The 15,609-nt window shown below is 55.6% G+C and overlaps 2 protein-coding genes across 3 annotated transcripts; both read right to left on the bottom strand.

The window, feature by feature from the left end:
• Nucleotides 1–2,451: 2,451 nt before the first annotated feature.
• Nucleotides 2,452–8,900, bottom strand: PIG-F (phosphatidylinositol glycan anchor biosynthesis class F). Of its 2 annotated transcripts, none has more exons than XM_037232057.1 (5): nt 8,652–8,900; nt 6,776–6,855; nt 4,687–4,803; nt 3,471–3,579; nt 2,452–3,007 (listed from the first exon to the last, which is right to left on the bottom strand). In XM_037232057.1, the coding sequence occupies exons 1-5, from the start codon at nt 8,661–8,663 to the stop codon at nt 2,903–2,905; spliced, it is 423 nt and encodes a 140-aa protein (XP_037087952.1). In that variant the 5' UTR covers nt 8,664–8,900; the 3' UTR covers nt 2,452–2,902. The 2 variants fall into 2 exon arrangements, with proteins under 2 accessions (XP_037087952.1, XP_037087942.1); XM_037232047.1 differs by lacking the exon at nt 8,652–8,900 and adding an exon at nt 8,078–8,340.
• Nucleotides 8,901–10,053: 1,153 nt separating this feature from the next.
• Pus7 (pseudouridine synthase 7) lies at nt 10,054–11,418 on the bottom strand. The gene has a single exon (XM_037234880.1). The coding sequence runs from the start codon at nt 11,299–11,301 to the stop codon at nt 10,456–10,458; it is 846 nt and encodes a 281-aa protein (XP_037090775.1). The 5' UTR covers nt 11,302–11,418; the 3' UTR covers nt 10,054–10,455.
• Nucleotides 11,419–15,609: the final 4,191 nt, after the last annotated feature.

The raw sequence follows: 15,609 nt of genomic DNA, 5'->3' as shown, positions 1-15,609 counted from the left end.
GACGGTTGAGTACCGAAGTTTACGTTGGTAACTGTGTCGTTCGGGCGGAGGCGTGTGGGGTGTTTATGTTGGGTTATCAACATGCGCAGTGGCGCGTGTGTAAAATCTGAAGCTGCATTTCTTCGCCGGTGTGAAAGGGGGGGGGGGACCTGTTTCCGCGAGCACATTTGGGGTCGGGGAGGTGCGAAGCACACCAGTCCCCATGCCGATAGTAGCACTTTGGATGGTCTCCAGGGTTGCGATTATTTTGGAAGAAACAGTAAAAAGGAAGCCGTCGTTGTCCAAGATCAGGCGTACCGGGAGACGAAGACCCTGGGGAGTGTCTGTCTGTTGCGCACCCCCGTCCTATGAAGACCCTGGGGAGTGTCTGTCTGTTGCGCACCCCTGTCCTACGCATTTTATTGTAAAATCGTCAGGCGCAGCGTTGTTTCAGGTAGGCAAAGTGAAAGCAAGACGATCTTATGTTATGCCGAGGTATTTAAAACTAAACAAGAGATGATTCCACCGTTAAGGTTTAGGGGTCGCAGGTTAAGTATAATTTCGTCTAGAAAGGATAACTGCTATTGGTTTCGCTGATAAATCGGCCGTACCACCGTGTGAACCAAACGGGGATGTCATTTATAGAGTCGAATATACTGCATTGTCTGACATTAGCACGCGTACGTCACACATCTAAGTGGTAACCTGCGGGCTACTGTAAAACTACATATAATCCACGGCACTTTACTTTTGACTACTCTGACGTTTTCAGGGGCCATACACGTGGGCCGAAGTGGCCCATTGGGTAGCCGTTTGCGTACAATTGCACCTGGCTCGCAAACGCACGAGTCACGGCTTTCAAGTTGGAGCCCAGTCCGGCGGCCAGAGTTGAAACTTCCAGCCCAGGCCGCCGGATTGGTGTTCGCCGTCCCCAGACAGAGCCGGCAGGGAACTCCAACAACCATGGCAGTTAAAATTGCGGCAAATCCCCCAAAAAGTAACAAATGACGGACACAGATCCAATGAAATAAAAGTGACCGCTGCGGAAGTGAGTGAAACGTTTCCGCGTCTGATTCGTGCCACCTTATCTTGTCACCACCGGGCCTCATGATCGTCTTTGTACTGAATACGCCAGGTACCGGTGCGCGATGATGTCGGGTACGGGACGTTACTGATGACGGATCCCAGTCACTGATGGGCTCCATGCACCAGTCCTGGCGCCGGCGCTACAATACTCTCCAGGATTGGTCATAGGATCAGGAAAATGTATCCAATTCCAATCTGCAGCCGTCCATGCCATCTCGGAAACTTAGATGGCAGGAGCGGAGCCAGGCTAATGGCGAGTACGTGTTATGTATTGGCTGGTGGGCATCATCACGCGGTGGGGATCATTGTAATCAAACGTCACCCAGTGGAAGGCATCAAAAGCATACGTCGCTGGTGGGGAAACCAAGGCATACATTGCTCCCCAACTGCTCGGGATCAATCTCCCAAAAGCCGCAGCGCCACAACCCCATACTGCTCATGAGCTAGCCTCCCCCTTCTTCTTCTTCGCCACCTGCTGCTGCTTGGCGGCCCGCTTGGCCGCCTTGCTGCCCTAGCGTGATGCGCATCACCCTGGCCTGCTTCAGCTCCAGCCGCCGCTTGTGTGGCACGCCCACTGTGTCGATCACCAGCATGTTCTCCAGCTGGGCCAGCGCCGCGTCCCGCTGGTCGGCGGTCGGGCCCGGCGCCGACAGGCTGATGAAGTCGGCCTGGTCGAACGCTACCGGAGAGAGCGTCGCAGCTCGGCCGCCGGGCGCGGTGTCCGCCTCAGCCGCGGGCCGCTCGGTGTCCGACCCCGGAGACGGTTCAGTCGGCGGCCCCTGCGGTCCTCCGCCGGCGGCCGGCCGCTGCTGCTCCGCCGGCTGCTCGGGTCGCAGAGGCCGGGCGGCACGGCGCACGGCGTCGTATAGCGGCCGCAGCAGGTGGCCGTCGGCGGCGGCCGGCGGCGCGAGCCCCAGCACGGCCGTGGTCAGACCGAGCCGACTCTGCAGGGTCGGCCGCAGCCGCGGCAGGCACACGCACAGGCAGCCGCGGCCGGCCGCTAGCGGCAGCAGGAAGCGCGTCTCCAGCGCCGGCGTGTCGGCCTCCACCAGCAGCGCCGCCAGCTGGCCGGCCTCCAGTGCCCGGCTCGCCGCGTTGAAGCCCAGCACACAGTCGGCCAGGCAGCGGCGGCGCTCCTCCAGCAGCGGCGCGCGCTGTTCGCGCAGCTCTCGGCGCCGCTCTGTGATGGCCGACCGGTCGCCAGCGGCCAGCAAGCGCACGTACTCCTCCTGAGGCACGCTCGTCGGAATGTCGAAATGCGGGAAACAGGCGCTGACGGCGTCCAGAACGGCGGTCCGCCTCCCGCCGAGGCACCTGCGGCCACTCGAAGTGAAACGGATTGAAGAGCACGTTGCGCGTGCGCGCCTTGTTGTCGCGCGCCGCCCGCTTCATCTGGCTCTTGGTCAGCACCTTGGCCGGCGTCGGCTCAGTCGAGGCCATGCTGCGCCGCCGAGTGCCAGTACTTGAACAGCAGCACGCCGGCGAGTGTCCAGTACACGGCCGCGGCCAGCGCTACCACACCGTAGTATACGTAACAGATAATTTGGAACTGTCCGCGCGGGCGGTGCACCGTCGACACGGAGTGGCGGTGCGGCGGTCGGCGTCAGTCGGTGGCTGGCGCCACCAGGCCGAACCGCGACAACAGCACCATGGTGTAGTGGGGCAGATAGACGTACGTCGAGTACACCATCATGGACAGGATGAAGACCAGGAAGCTGTGGAAAGCCACCTTCTCGTTGGGCTCCAGCAGCGCCACGGACGTGTTGAGCTCGTACATGCGGTACTTGTGCAGCAGCCAGGCCCAGCCGCGGCGCAGCAGCGACAGCATGGTGTCGCCTCACTCCAGCTTACAGTCGGCTGCCGCCGGACAAATGCGCGAGGCGGCGAGGCGGCCGACCGCGGAGCCCAACTGAGCGCCGGCGCAGCACGGCACCGGCCACACCTGCCGGACGCAGCGCACGTGCCAACCATCAGTGCGCAGGACGGCTAATGAGCCGGCACACAGGCGCGACCCACAAACGGCCCATCACCGGCACAGGCCGTGTGATGCGCGCAGCTGAGGCCACACGGTGATTACTTGACGATGACAGCGCAAGTCAGCGACGGAACAAGTGGTGCAGTGAGGGCCAATGTCATTAGGCACCTTCTGTTATCCTTTGGCATATGTGAGGAGCATGCTCAGTATGAGGTAAACCACACCTAAACCATCATATCACAGGCTAACTGACGCTAACAGCAGCAAGCGCGCGCCTGTATCGAGCCCGTCCTGTGGTATGCCGAATCTGGGCTGAAAGACGTCCTATCACACGCGCCTGCACAGTCACTTCCAAGACCGCGCCCCTCACGCCCGGCCGCATACTGGGGTCTCGCATTAGCCGGCAAGAGGCCCCAGCGCGTCTACTCACCTGCCAAGGTCGGTCCCAGTCCAGCGGGATGACGAAGGCGCCGAGCCAGGCCCCCACCAGGGCACCAGCTGCCGCGGACAGCTGCTGCTGCTGCCGCGGTGACTCGCCCCTGTGTGCGAGCCGTACCGCTTACTGGACCGCGTCGGTCGCCGTCGTCAGTCAAGTCGACGCCGCACACACACGGGTCAACGGGCCGTGCCCCCCCCCCCTCGACGGTCACCAGCCGTCGTCAGTCAAGTCGGCCCGCACGCACACGGGTCAACGGGCCGTCCCCCTCCCTCCTCGACAGTCACCAGCCGTCGTCAGTCAAGTCGACCCGGACACACACGGGTCAACGGGCCGTCCCCCCTCCCTCCTCGACGGTCACCAGCCGTCGTCAGACCAGTCGACGCCGCACGCACACGGGTCAACGAGCCGTCGCCCCCTCCCCCCCCTTCCCCTCGACGGTCACCAGCCGTCGTCAGTTAAGTCGACGCAGCACACACACGGGTCAACGGGCCGTCGCCCCCCTCCCCTCCCCCCTTCCCCTCGACGGTCACCACAGCCGTCGTCAGTTAAGTCGACGCAGCACACACACGGGTCAACGGGCCGTCGCCCCCTCCCCCCCTTCCCCTCGACGGTCACCAGCCGTCGTCAGTTAAGTCGACGCAGCACACACGGGTCAACGGGCCGTCGCCCCCTCCCCCCCCCTTCCCCTCGACGGTCACCAGCCGTCGTCAGTTAAGTCGACGCAGCACACACACGGGTCAACGGGCCGTCGCCCCCTCCCCCCCCCCCTTCCCCTCGACGGTCACCAGCCGTCGTCAGTTAAGTCGACGCAGCACACACACGGGTCAACGGGCCGTCGCCCCCCCCCCTCCCCCCCCCCCCTCGAGGGTCACCAGCCGTCGTCAGACAAGTTGACCCCGCACGCACACGGGTCAACGGGCCGTCGCCTCCTCCCCCTCGACGGCCACCAACCGTCGTCAGTCAAGTCGACCCGCACACACACGGGTCAACGGGCCATCCCCCCCTCCCCCCTCGACAGTCACAAAACGCGGCGGCACACTCGCTACCGGTTCACATTGTCAAATCTGTGTGACAGGACAACGCCGCCGCTGGTGGTCGTACTTATACATGTGTTTCACGGCACTGCACGGCACACATCAGCGACGTGAGCTAAATGTTATAAGAATCACTACACGTTTTCACGGAGCCCATGGCAAACATTACTTACACGAAATCAACGAAACTATCGACGATCTTCGTCACGCTGCCTCCAGATGTCAGTGCGGTCGGGTAGACGGCGAGCGCCGACAGCAGAAGACCAAACAGCAGAGTGTTCTCGATATCACTGGCAAACAGTGGTACGGGTGGCATCACAGTCGTAGGATGAGTACACTGATGACATATCTCAGCGCACCCGTCCTACCGATATTCATCATAACTTTTACGTACAATTGGGTTGTTTTTTGCTTTTGTTTGGGTTGTTGTTGCTTTTCGTCTCAGGTTTACTGCCATCCGGCATTTCCCATACAGTTTTGGAAGCTCATTTCAAATAGGTTAAAAACACGTTCTTACCTACCCTATCTGATAGATGCGTGGCTGACGAAACAATGTACGTTACCGGCACCCGGACATGTGTACGGTGCAAGCTTCCGCTGCTTCGTGAAGCCGCAATTTTACTTTCATACAACTTCGGGTTCGGCTTTGACTTTGAGCCATTTTATATGGCTGGTTTCGACTCCAGCTTCATATCGCTTTGAGCAGGTACTTCGGGCTCGGCTACGGCTTGGCTACTTGTAACAGTGGGCTTCAACCTCAACTTCAGACCCAAACATTTTCTGAACTATGACTCTGGCTTCAGGGCAATTGTGACTGCAGAGGGGGATGATGATTTGGGCTTTGGGGCGCACCGACTACGTTGATCATATGGCAATTGTGACTGCAGTTCACACAAGCGACCTTCCCGTCATGTCACCCCAACATACCACACGATTCCGTTAGATCCCAACACGTGGAGGACGGGGTCTAAAACCAGCTGGCCATTGTCAGGACTAGTGAAAGACTAATGACAGCCAGGGAATCAAATGTCCGAAACTTTTGCATACTAGCACACGGGACGAGGAAGACGATCCGAAACATCTTCCATATGTGATTCTAACATCTCACACCAATTACTCTGCAAAGCCTTTTTGACATTGTTTGCTCCCATATGCCTTCAACAGACACTTAAATAGTTTTGATTCCGCAAAACACCATTGTACACTAACGCTTCAACTTTGGCTTCACATTTCGTACATTTGAAGCTGCTTACTTCAGTTTTCACTTTGGATGCACAAAGTTCACAGTCGACTCAGACTAGGCTTCCACCAAAATTACGAAACCACCAGCTTCGGCTTTGCAGTTGCAAACTTCAAAGGCAATGGCTTCAACTTGAACCCAGCTTCATGTAGTTGTCTCAGCTTTACAAATGGCTTTAAAACCAGGGGTCTATTTTCATTCCCAAGCCAATCAGATGCACATATTACATAACACTTTTTAACCAACCCTGTCTGTTCTCTTGTTGTTAGAACTGTGCGTGCCTCACATAGCTGCAGGATGTGAAGCACGGTCTACATTTTGTTCACGCTGAGATGTTGTGGGTTAATCAACCCTGATCAAGCAGTTTCCATGCCAGTGCCTTGAAATATCACTCAGTGCAAATTCTCGCGAATTGAGAACCTTACTGAAAACTAAACAAACCTACAATCAATGCTTCCAAAGACATCAGTGCCTGGAAAGCATTTTGAGGAATGGGTCATGCTGTTTATACTGAAATTTTAGGTGTTAATTGGATAAGACCCATGCACCCCACTCAGATTTTGCTGTGAAATAGAACAACCTGTGTACTCTCTACAAGCTGAACAGGAGACAATAACAAGAAATTGTTCTAAGCACATTTAATTGTATTTACAATGATCTTGGTATTAAAGAAACCCTGACATTATATGTTTGAACAGTTTGACAACAAAAACCAATGGTTTCCACCTTAGAAAAGCATGACCGGCAGCTTAACATCTTCCAAATGAAAAGCAATGCCTTCATGTGACACCAGTGCACAAAGATGGGGGGCAAGAACAGAACACACTTCAAGCATATTCCATACAAGTATCCACAAAGAAACCATCATGTTCTGTGATACCTGCTTGATCTATGCTTGATGCACATGCACACACACACACACACACACACACACATTATATATATATATATATATATATATACACACATATGTATATACATGCACAAATCTATCACAATACTTTGTTCCAAGGGCAGTTTACCTGAGCAGTGGAGCACCAAAGATGATTGCAATACATCCAAACACCAGAGTTGATGCCACAACAATGATGGGAACAGGGAGCTGAAACAGTAATATGGAATGTGAGTTAGTGCATGTCTGAGCTGTCTCTAACCATCTTATAATGACCCAAATCCAGACCTAGCTCTCTCTCTACCATGCTGAAATGGCATGAGAGTAATTATTGGTGGCTGGGTGAGTGAAGATCTGAGACTGCAATTATGAGCACACCAAGGTAATAATGTTATTATGTTACAATGGTGTTAAGTAATGATTCAAGATTGTCATTGTGTGCACACAGAGGGAACAAGAACATGATTTGACAAATATGCTTAATCCATGACAACAAAAAGTCATCATGTTGTATTGCAGACTGGAGTTTTTATCTTAAGAAATGTGACAGCTCTTCAGCAGCATTCATGTTGACAAAAGCAGATATCATTCAGCCTCACAACCCTGTATGGTATCACTTAGAGAAGCTCATGCTCTGTGGCAGGGCAATAGAATAGTTTCTAAAGTATTAACCACATGGTGGCAGATCAAAGAGGAATGTTGGACATCCCCTAGCTCAAAACAAGACTTTTTGTAACACCAATCACATAGTTTCATAATGAGCCACTTGTGAACTGTTAGTTTTGTTGTTAAAAGGCACTTCTTAAGTCTCTCAGTATTTCAATCCCTGGCAATCTGTGGAGCAATCCAATTGCTACAACAACAAAATTGCACATGAAAAGGGAAGAGTTAGCCCACTGTCTCCTCCATGCTGCATCAATGGTTAATGTTGTTACTTCTGTGAGATGAGTTTAAAAGACATAATTTTATTATTCTACTGTCATATATGGTATCTTTTGATGCACCCCAACTTTGATGGGAGTCTAGTGCAACCTCTGTCCTAGATGAATGTACAAGGTGTAAGGCAGTGACATCCAGACAGCAATTTCAGTGCATGTATGTCATCACCTGAGAGCCCTGAGTCTGGTGCTGTCACTTCTAATTTCAGTGCACAGATGGCTGATGTTTCAAGGAAGTATAATGCTGCTATGGCAGTTTCAAGCAAAAAGGCATCTTCCCCATGTTTCCAAACAAATGATTTGAAAAATCTACAAATTCAAGAACCAAATAAAAATCATCATTTGGCCTGGACTGATTCAGTGCAAGTGTGCTATGGGTTCAGCGTGCTTTGGTTCAGCACACCGACATAACACACGTGTACAACGCAGTGCACCAGTATGTCACGGCACCATGCAGCCAGCAAATAGCTGATCATTACTGCCAAAATTCTTACCAAAGAGATGAACTTCTTATTCTTTTCAGATCGCCAATACAGCACAGTGTCGACAAACGCTACAACAAACACGCTCGCGATAATTGTTTCAGACTTCGGGACAAGGAATATCCATAACGCGAAGAGCACGGCGAGGAGGGCACGGCAGTTGTTGACGAACAGTGAAACAATAATCATAATCGACGTGGAACTCTAGAATATTCCACGCGAATGGCAACAACCCCCCCAACTGCGCACTCCACCAAGGCAGCTACGAGCAACCCGGGGACTCGCCTCCGAACAAAACCCGAGGCAACCGCCTCACGCACGGCGTCCCCCACGCCGATGCGAGCCAAGGCCCTAAGATGCGAGCTTATCCTGGTTATCGGACAAGGATGAAGTTTCATTAAGTTAGTACTTACTCACTGCCAAGCGTTTCTTACGCGGCCTGCAGCCATATCCGATGGATTTGACCAGATGTAATGTCTTGCTATTTCAATGAGACGGCTGACTGCATAGATTTAAGGCCGCAAACAGTAGCTTTCTCTTTGCTGTAGTTTAACAAAAGACGGCAGCGTCTCCGCCCTCTGCATACCTTTCGTGCCATCCATATTGAATTTGACGGCGAGAAATAAGGGCTGTACCACGGCCTGGCTCAGCGACCAGCACAACCTCCCCGAGCTGTTGGAACAGGCAGGCGGTCGCCGCGCCGCTGGACCAGTACGTCCCGAAAGCCGGCGCTCAAGGTCCACGCCCTGCCATCATTGGAAGTGCCGCCGCACCGGCCTGCCCCAGGGGTCGGCGCTCAAGGCTAACGCCTGCCCGCCCAGGGAAGGGCGGGATTGTGTCCGATGCTACGCAACCCACGCAACCTGCGGCTTGGCAAGACCACCGCGTCGCCACTGCCGGCCATCACAGCGTCCCCCGCGCCTTGGCACGACCACCGCGTCGCGGCTGCCGAACGCCACAGCGTGCCCTGTAGCTTTACACAGCCACTGTTTCGTGCCACGCGCTGGGCGGAACATCGTCAGAGGCTACGCGACCGTGGGCGCAGGAGCCGGGTGCCACCGCTGAGCTGCAGCCTAGCATGGCAACTGCGTCGCTCACGCCTGGCGAACAATTATCCGCCAGCATGGGGCCGGCTGACCTTACCCAGCCATCACCGACCATCTTTCGGCGGTAAAAAGGGCTTTGTTACGCATTCGGCTCTCTCCCTCTCTCTTTCTCGCTAGGACTGGCGAGGAGGGCCAGTGCTGCATATGCTGCTGAGACTTCGCGCTTCTTCTTAACATGTGAGGGCTTGCGCTCTTCATCCCGGACTAGCTGGGATGAAGTGACTACCGACGGAAAATCGGTTTTTGTTGTTCCCAGTGCCAGTGCCACTGTATACAAGTTGATTATGTCCGAAGTGTTGTGTTACGTCTCGTCCTTTCAGACCGGCACGGCACGCTACCACTTCTTTTAGCAGCCTTCGTTGAATGAAAGTACATAATCAGTCGTGTACCAACACTTAACCAGAAGACCGGCTAGGTGTCCAACCACCCGCAGCGTATCACTGAGGGAATAAGCGCAAGACTTAACGGATAACGCGGCGGTACAGGAGACAACTCCGACACAATCGTCACAAAATTATTGTGACTTATGGTCTGCGTGAAGTGACGTCAACTTTAAAACTGTGGTATGATTTAGAATTCAGACTATCGCCAGCTTCTTATCAGTGAAATTAAATTTGAGATTCTAATCAGTTCTTAATATCTCCACGTCGGGGGTAGCCTGACAACCTCAACTCCGCAGTCCGGACCCTCAACAGGATAACAAATTCTTGCTCCACGCTCGCCAATAGCCATGCTGGAAAGTATATAAGACCATATCACGGCTCGTTTCGTGGCACCACTGCCATCCTTAGTCATCCATCTACCATCTTTAAAGCACACATTGCGAAGATCAATGGGACCACATGACCAGATTTCAAACAACGCTGATGAAATCTGCTGATACACCATTCATCTGAAGGTATATTCAACGTTTTGCAACGCCCATCACGAATCACCGGACACCATGCGCCAATACGGCGGCACAGAACAGACTGCCTGGGAGTCTACGTTTTCAGTCGCTTGTCAGACTTCTCTTCCATCTGGTCGTCGAGCGGTCGTTTCTCGGACCGTTCGTCCTCTCCTCCGCTGATCACGCCCCCAGAGGGCGTCACATGTGAGTCCTCCCCGCCACCTCGCGCCGGTTCTGCAGCCGCCACCTGTGCCACCGCCGCCTGTGCCTCGGCCCCCGCTGCGCGCGGTTGCGCTGCGGGGGCGGCCTCCGAGCGGCCGGCGCCACCGCGGCCTTGCCGAAGGCGGCGCATCTCAGCGCTGTACGCGTCGTTGAGCGCCATCTGAGTAGCCAGACTAGGATTCCATGCCGGTGATCTCGCGCAGGGCCATGGTGGCGTAGCAGGAGGCCGGCAGCGTGAACTGCAGCAGCAGGGCGCGGTACGGGCCGGACGGGTCATCGGCGGGCGGCGTGCGGCCCATCAGTGCATCCACGTCGCTGGCCACCAGGTCGACGGCCGGGTCAGCGTAGCGGGCGATCCGCCAGCGGCCGACGTCGGGCCGCGCCAGCACGCGGCGATAGGCGCCGGCCAGGCTGTACTGGCGCAGCGAGTCGCAGTGCTCGCGGCTGAGGTCGACGCCGTCGGCCTCCAGCAGCTCTCGGTACCAGTCGGCCGTCTCGTTGTCCGGGTAGCGCACCGCCCAGCCGGGCAGCGGCAGCACCAGCTCGTGGATCGTGTGCTGCGCCAGCTCGGCCTCGGTCAGCGCGCGCACGTCGGGCGGACCGCCGGGCAGAGCCGGTGCCGGCGTTGGCGCCTCGTCATCGACGGCCGGCGGGGCGTCGTCCTCGGCGGCGGCCGGCTCGGGTTCGGGCTCGTCACCGGTGGCTAGCACCAGGTCGCCGGACCGCAGGCGCAGCCCGTGCACGGCCAGCCGGCGCGACACCACCCGGTTCCAGAGCCACGACTGATAGGCGTGCACATACAACTGGCGGCTGGCCGGCGGCAGACGGTCGACCGCCTCCTGGTACGCCGTAGCGCGCACAGAACACAGCGTGTGCAGCACACGCCCTTCCAGCGTGGTGCGCTGCTGCTTGTTGGAGAGGAGCGCGTAAGCACGCCGCGGATCGCGCTCGGTGCGCCAGGCGCGCTGCGCCTTGGCCATGCTGCCACCGTGCTCGTCCTCGCGGCCCGACAGCAGCATGTCCGACGGCGGCGCGCCATTCCTTGCGCACTATGGCTCGGCCCACCAGGTGCGTGGCCGAACTGGTCACACCGAACCGCTGCAGGCCATAGTAGTTGATGAAGCCGTGCTCCTGGAAGGAGGCCATACGACGAGCAATCACCTCTTCATCACCCTGCACGTGACGCAGCACAATGTCAAATTGGTTTCCCTTCAGCTGGCCCAGCTTCAGAGGATGGTCCTCATATGAAAAGTTCCCAACCTTCAGCTTGCCAAACTTTGAAGCAGCTTCATGGAGCTTCTCAGCAGTCACTTGCTTGACAGCCACCATCTGTGTTGTTTTGGCCCTCGCGTCCTTTGTGCCAGCTACCAAGAACTTGTTGGACTTAAGTTTCAGATCCATGCTTAGCATGCTGAGTCCAGTAAATGTATCTAGATTCTCCTTGTACAGGCAGAAATGGAGGAACTTTGGTCTGTCTTTAGGCCATGGCTTATGCCTCCAGAATGTGTTTCTCTTGTCAGGCGCAGCACCGGCTTGTCTCACAACAATTGCCTTCTTTCCGTCAACTTCGCCTGTGTTTGTTATTAGGTTTGGGAAGCAGGATTTAATGATGCCATGATACCTAGTCCTATCATCCTTGCTAAGCTGATCAGCAGGAATGTTAACAGGACTGGCTCCTTTGTCAGCAGCACTCAAAGTGGCTACTTGCTCCCACTCTGTTTCTGGGAACCAATCAGGCCTTGAGGTATCCTGTTTTGGGGACTCTTTTACCACTGGAACAGATGTATTGGTCAGCACAGCAATTTTTCCAGAGATGCCTATTTCATGAACAATGAAATCAGACCACCGATGTTTGGTGATACCAGTGAACCCCTCTGAGGAATCAATGTACTGAGTAATTCCTACTTCTTCTTCACTCCTGGAAACATAGTGTGGTTTTGAGTGTTGTGTTTTACCATCCAGCTGCAATTTAGCTTCTTTACTTCCACTCGACCTAATACGGTCTATACTTTCAAGAACCTTGGACTTCATCTCAGTGTGTCCAGTGACCTCTAGAGGCCCACTCCTTTTTGCTTGACCAGCAGATTCATTTCCAACTTCTTGAGATGCACTCATGGTGCTCTTGTTGCACCCAAAGCTTTTTTTGACCAGGCGAAATCCGCTTGCGACGTCCGCAAATGAGCACAGCAGCACACACAACTTGTCGGGCCCACGCATCACATAATGCCAGCCATGCGGAAAACAGAGAGGTTCGAATCGAACTACGGCAGGAAACGCATCAAATCATCTGCTAAATATAGCGAGGGCTACCCAAAACTAGTCCGGCCCAATCCCAGGACACCTAGTAAGCTCACAGCCTTACCAGAGCACGCGTGGCCACGCCTGGCTGTATTCACACGATGCACGTCTAATTTGCGCCATAATAGCGTGCTGAGTTTGATGTTAGGTGGTGTATGGTAGTGCTCGCAGGATTTTAGGTAATTTAGGTTACTATATGATTTTTATAAAAAACGAATTCTGGAAGTCACTCTTATTTTAAAAAGTTACCATGATATCAACATGAAAATACCTCTTGGCCACAAAAAATGGTTGGCACAGCGACAAAGCTTGAGTGGTGCGCTTGTCGCACATTTCAGGCGTACCATTCCAGCTGTAAGTGGGCCAATGCAAACTCTCTTTTCTCCCTCGACGGCCTAAAGCCATCTCCGAGCGGCGGGGATAATTACTTCCAGCCCAAGGCCAGGAAAGGACTACGTTAAACCGGCTCATGCTGTCCGGTGCTAAGCAAGGGAGAAGCCATTGTTGAAATAAAGTTAATCGGGCTCATTTGCGTCCAGAAAAATCATAGCAAGTGAAGCGAACTGCAGCGATAGATATATTTATTTCACCACCACACAACACACATTCAAAACGCTCCAACAAGTGAGCCTCCTCACCGATCCTTCCGCCAGACTCCTCGGGTGCAGCAAGTCCTGCACATGGTGTCCATGACAGCGGTGGTCTTGGCTCAGCTGACTAGTAGGCATCCTATGCGATGGATGGATGCCGGGCCGCTTCATCGCAGCAACGGGGAGGGCGGTCCCGGGCTGTGCTGCCCGGCGCTGTAGACGGCGTCACGTGTAGGCGGCGGCACCATCGTAGGCGGCGCTACCACCGCAGGTGGCGTTGTGAAAGCTATAGGTGGCGCTACTGAAAATGCGCCTGCCGTCCACTCCACTAGATGTCATCGTGCCATAGCAGTATCAGCTTCACTCGGACTTAGCCATGTTAACTCATCCAGCTGTACCTACAATCGCTTTCCTGTCCATTTAATTTACTTGTTCACGCCGACAGAAAAAGTTCAACCTTGTGAAAACCTTCCATCTGGCGAAATTGTTTCATAATGTCTCCACTCCAGGACGTCCCGCCTGGAGGCGTTCCTGCGAAATCAGCACCTGGAAGAACAGCGCCCATCTCAACTCCTGTCTGAGACGGATGGATGGCGAACTGTCAGCAGCCGGTCATGCGCCAGCGGACCAGGGCTTGCTGAGAACGCTCGTCCTCCAGCGCCTGCCTCAAACAGACGCTGCTGCCCTCTCCGCGCTGGATGAAACGATGCCACTGGAGGACCTAGCCCGTGCGGCAGACCGCTTCATGGAAGCATCAAGGCCGGTGTATCAGCCAGCCAGCCTGTCTGTCATCCAGCAGCCAGCACTGCTCACACCCCCGCACCAGCCCCAGTGACTGAGCTGTTGGCCACTGCAGTTAGCCTGACCGCCACCATCAGCGAGCTACAGATAGAGGTCCGCTCCAAACACCAGGAGAGGGACCACTTCCAGGACAGGTCAACCCTTCCCTGCAGCCGCTGCCGCAGCCAGAGCCGTGGACGATCCAGAGAGAGGTCACCATCCCGTCCGAGGGGTGGGGTCTGTTATTATCACACACGGTTTGGCGCTCAAGCCAAGAAGTGCCAGGCCCCCTGCTCCTGGGCGGGAAACGACCTGGCCTGATTGTACCTGCGCCCCAACTCTCAGACACCCTTCTCCTGGGGCGGATTCTCTATGTCTGCGACGGTGACACCGCTTGCATGGTGGACACTGGCGCGCAAGTCAGCGTCCTACCAACTTCGCAGCTGCCCGCGGAGCTCAGCCGGAGCCCACAGCCCGCGGATCACCGCAGCCAACGGATCCACAGTGACCGCCCACGGCTTCACTGCGAAGGACGTCAGGCTGGGAGACCGCAGCTTCACTTGGCGGTTCCTGGTTGCTGATGTCCAGGCAGCCGTAATTGGAGCTGACTTCCTCCACCACTACGAGCTCGCTGTCGACCTGAGCGCCCGCGCGCTGCTACTGCCCTCTGGTAACGTGTTGGTAACGGGTTCCCATTCTTCCCGGTCCAACAGCCTGCAGGAGCTGTAGCTCGGCGCCAACCACCTGGCCCGTCTCTGGGACGAATTTCCCGGGCTGATCTCGCCGCCATCTGCCAGAGCTCCAGTCCAACGTGGTCTTGTCATGTCATGTCAACATGTCAACATGTCACACACTTCACTGAGACCAGGGGGCCGCCCAAGGTCGCTCGAGCGCGCCGACTGGCGCCTAACCGCCTCGCCGCTGCGAAAGCCGAGGTGAAGCAGTTGCTAGATGACGGCGACCATCGCTGCACCTGCAGCCCAAGCGTCAGTCAGGCCACTGGCGGGTCTGTGGCGACCATCGCGCCCTCGACGCAGTCACCATCCCGGGCCGTTACCCTGTGCCACACCTCCAGGACTTCGCCGCAGACCTACACGGTTGCAGTTTCTTTTCAAAGCTGGTCCTCTCCCGGGCCTTTCACCAAATTCCAGTGGAGCCGACCCACATCAACAAGGCAGCCATCATCACCCCATTCGTTTCATATGAGGCAACACGTATGCCGTTCGGGCTTCGTAATGCTGCCCAAACGTGTTAACGCCTGGTGGACGAGGTCCTCCACGGACTACCTGGCTGATTTCGTGTACATAGACGACATCCTGGTGGCCAACGTCACCCTGACCGACCACGAGCGCCGACTCCGGGACGTCTTCTCCCGTCTCAACGATTACGGCATCGTGGTCAACCGGCCCTAAGTGCGTCCCTGGGGGCGCCTCAGCTGGAGTTCTCATCACGCCGGAGGGCATCATTCCGCTGCCGTCGAGGGTGGCCGCCATTCGCGACTTCACGCTGCCCCGGACAGTACGCCAGCTCCGCCGATTCATCGGGATACTGGAATTTTACCACCGCTTTCAGTCCCGTCGGCGGAAGAGCAGCTCGCCCCACTCCACATCACGTCTAAGGCCCAGTCGCGATGCAAGCTGGAGGTTACCTGGACTACAG

The sequence above is a fragment of the Pollicipes pollicipes genome, unplaced genomic scaffold (genome assembly GCF_011947565.3).
Source record: "Pollicipes pollicipes isolate AB1234 unplaced genomic scaffold, Ppol_2.1 Scaffold_2555;HRSCAF=2994_pilon_pilon_pilon, whole genome shotgun sequence".
NCBI lineage: Eukaryota > Metazoa > Arthropoda > Thecostraca > Pollicipedomorpha > Pollicipedidae > Pollicipes > Pollicipes pollicipes.
This window is presented reverse-complemented; position numbering and strand designations above follow the sequence as displayed.

What these genes read in the sequence shown, in the direction of transcription:
- PIG-F (XM_037232047.1), bottom strand. Translation starts at nt 8,254, where the DNA reads ATGATTATTGTTTCACTGTTCGTCAACAACTGCCGTGCCCTCCTCGCC. An exon ending in TTTGGTGCTCCACTGCTCAG is followed by an intron (nt 4,804 to 6,775) that starts GTAAACTGCCCT and finishes ACTGTTTGCCAG; the next exon opens with TGATATCGAGAACACTCTGC. An exon ending in ACTGGGACCGACCTTGGCAG is followed by an intron (nt 3,008 to 3,470) that starts GTGAGTAGACGC and finishes TGCGTCCGGCAG; the next exon opens with GTGTGGCCGGTGCCGTGCTG.
- Pus7 (XM_037234880.1), bottom strand. Translation starts at nt 11,301, where the DNA reads ATGCTGCTGTCGGGCCGCGAGGACGAGCACGGTGGCAGCATGGCCAAG.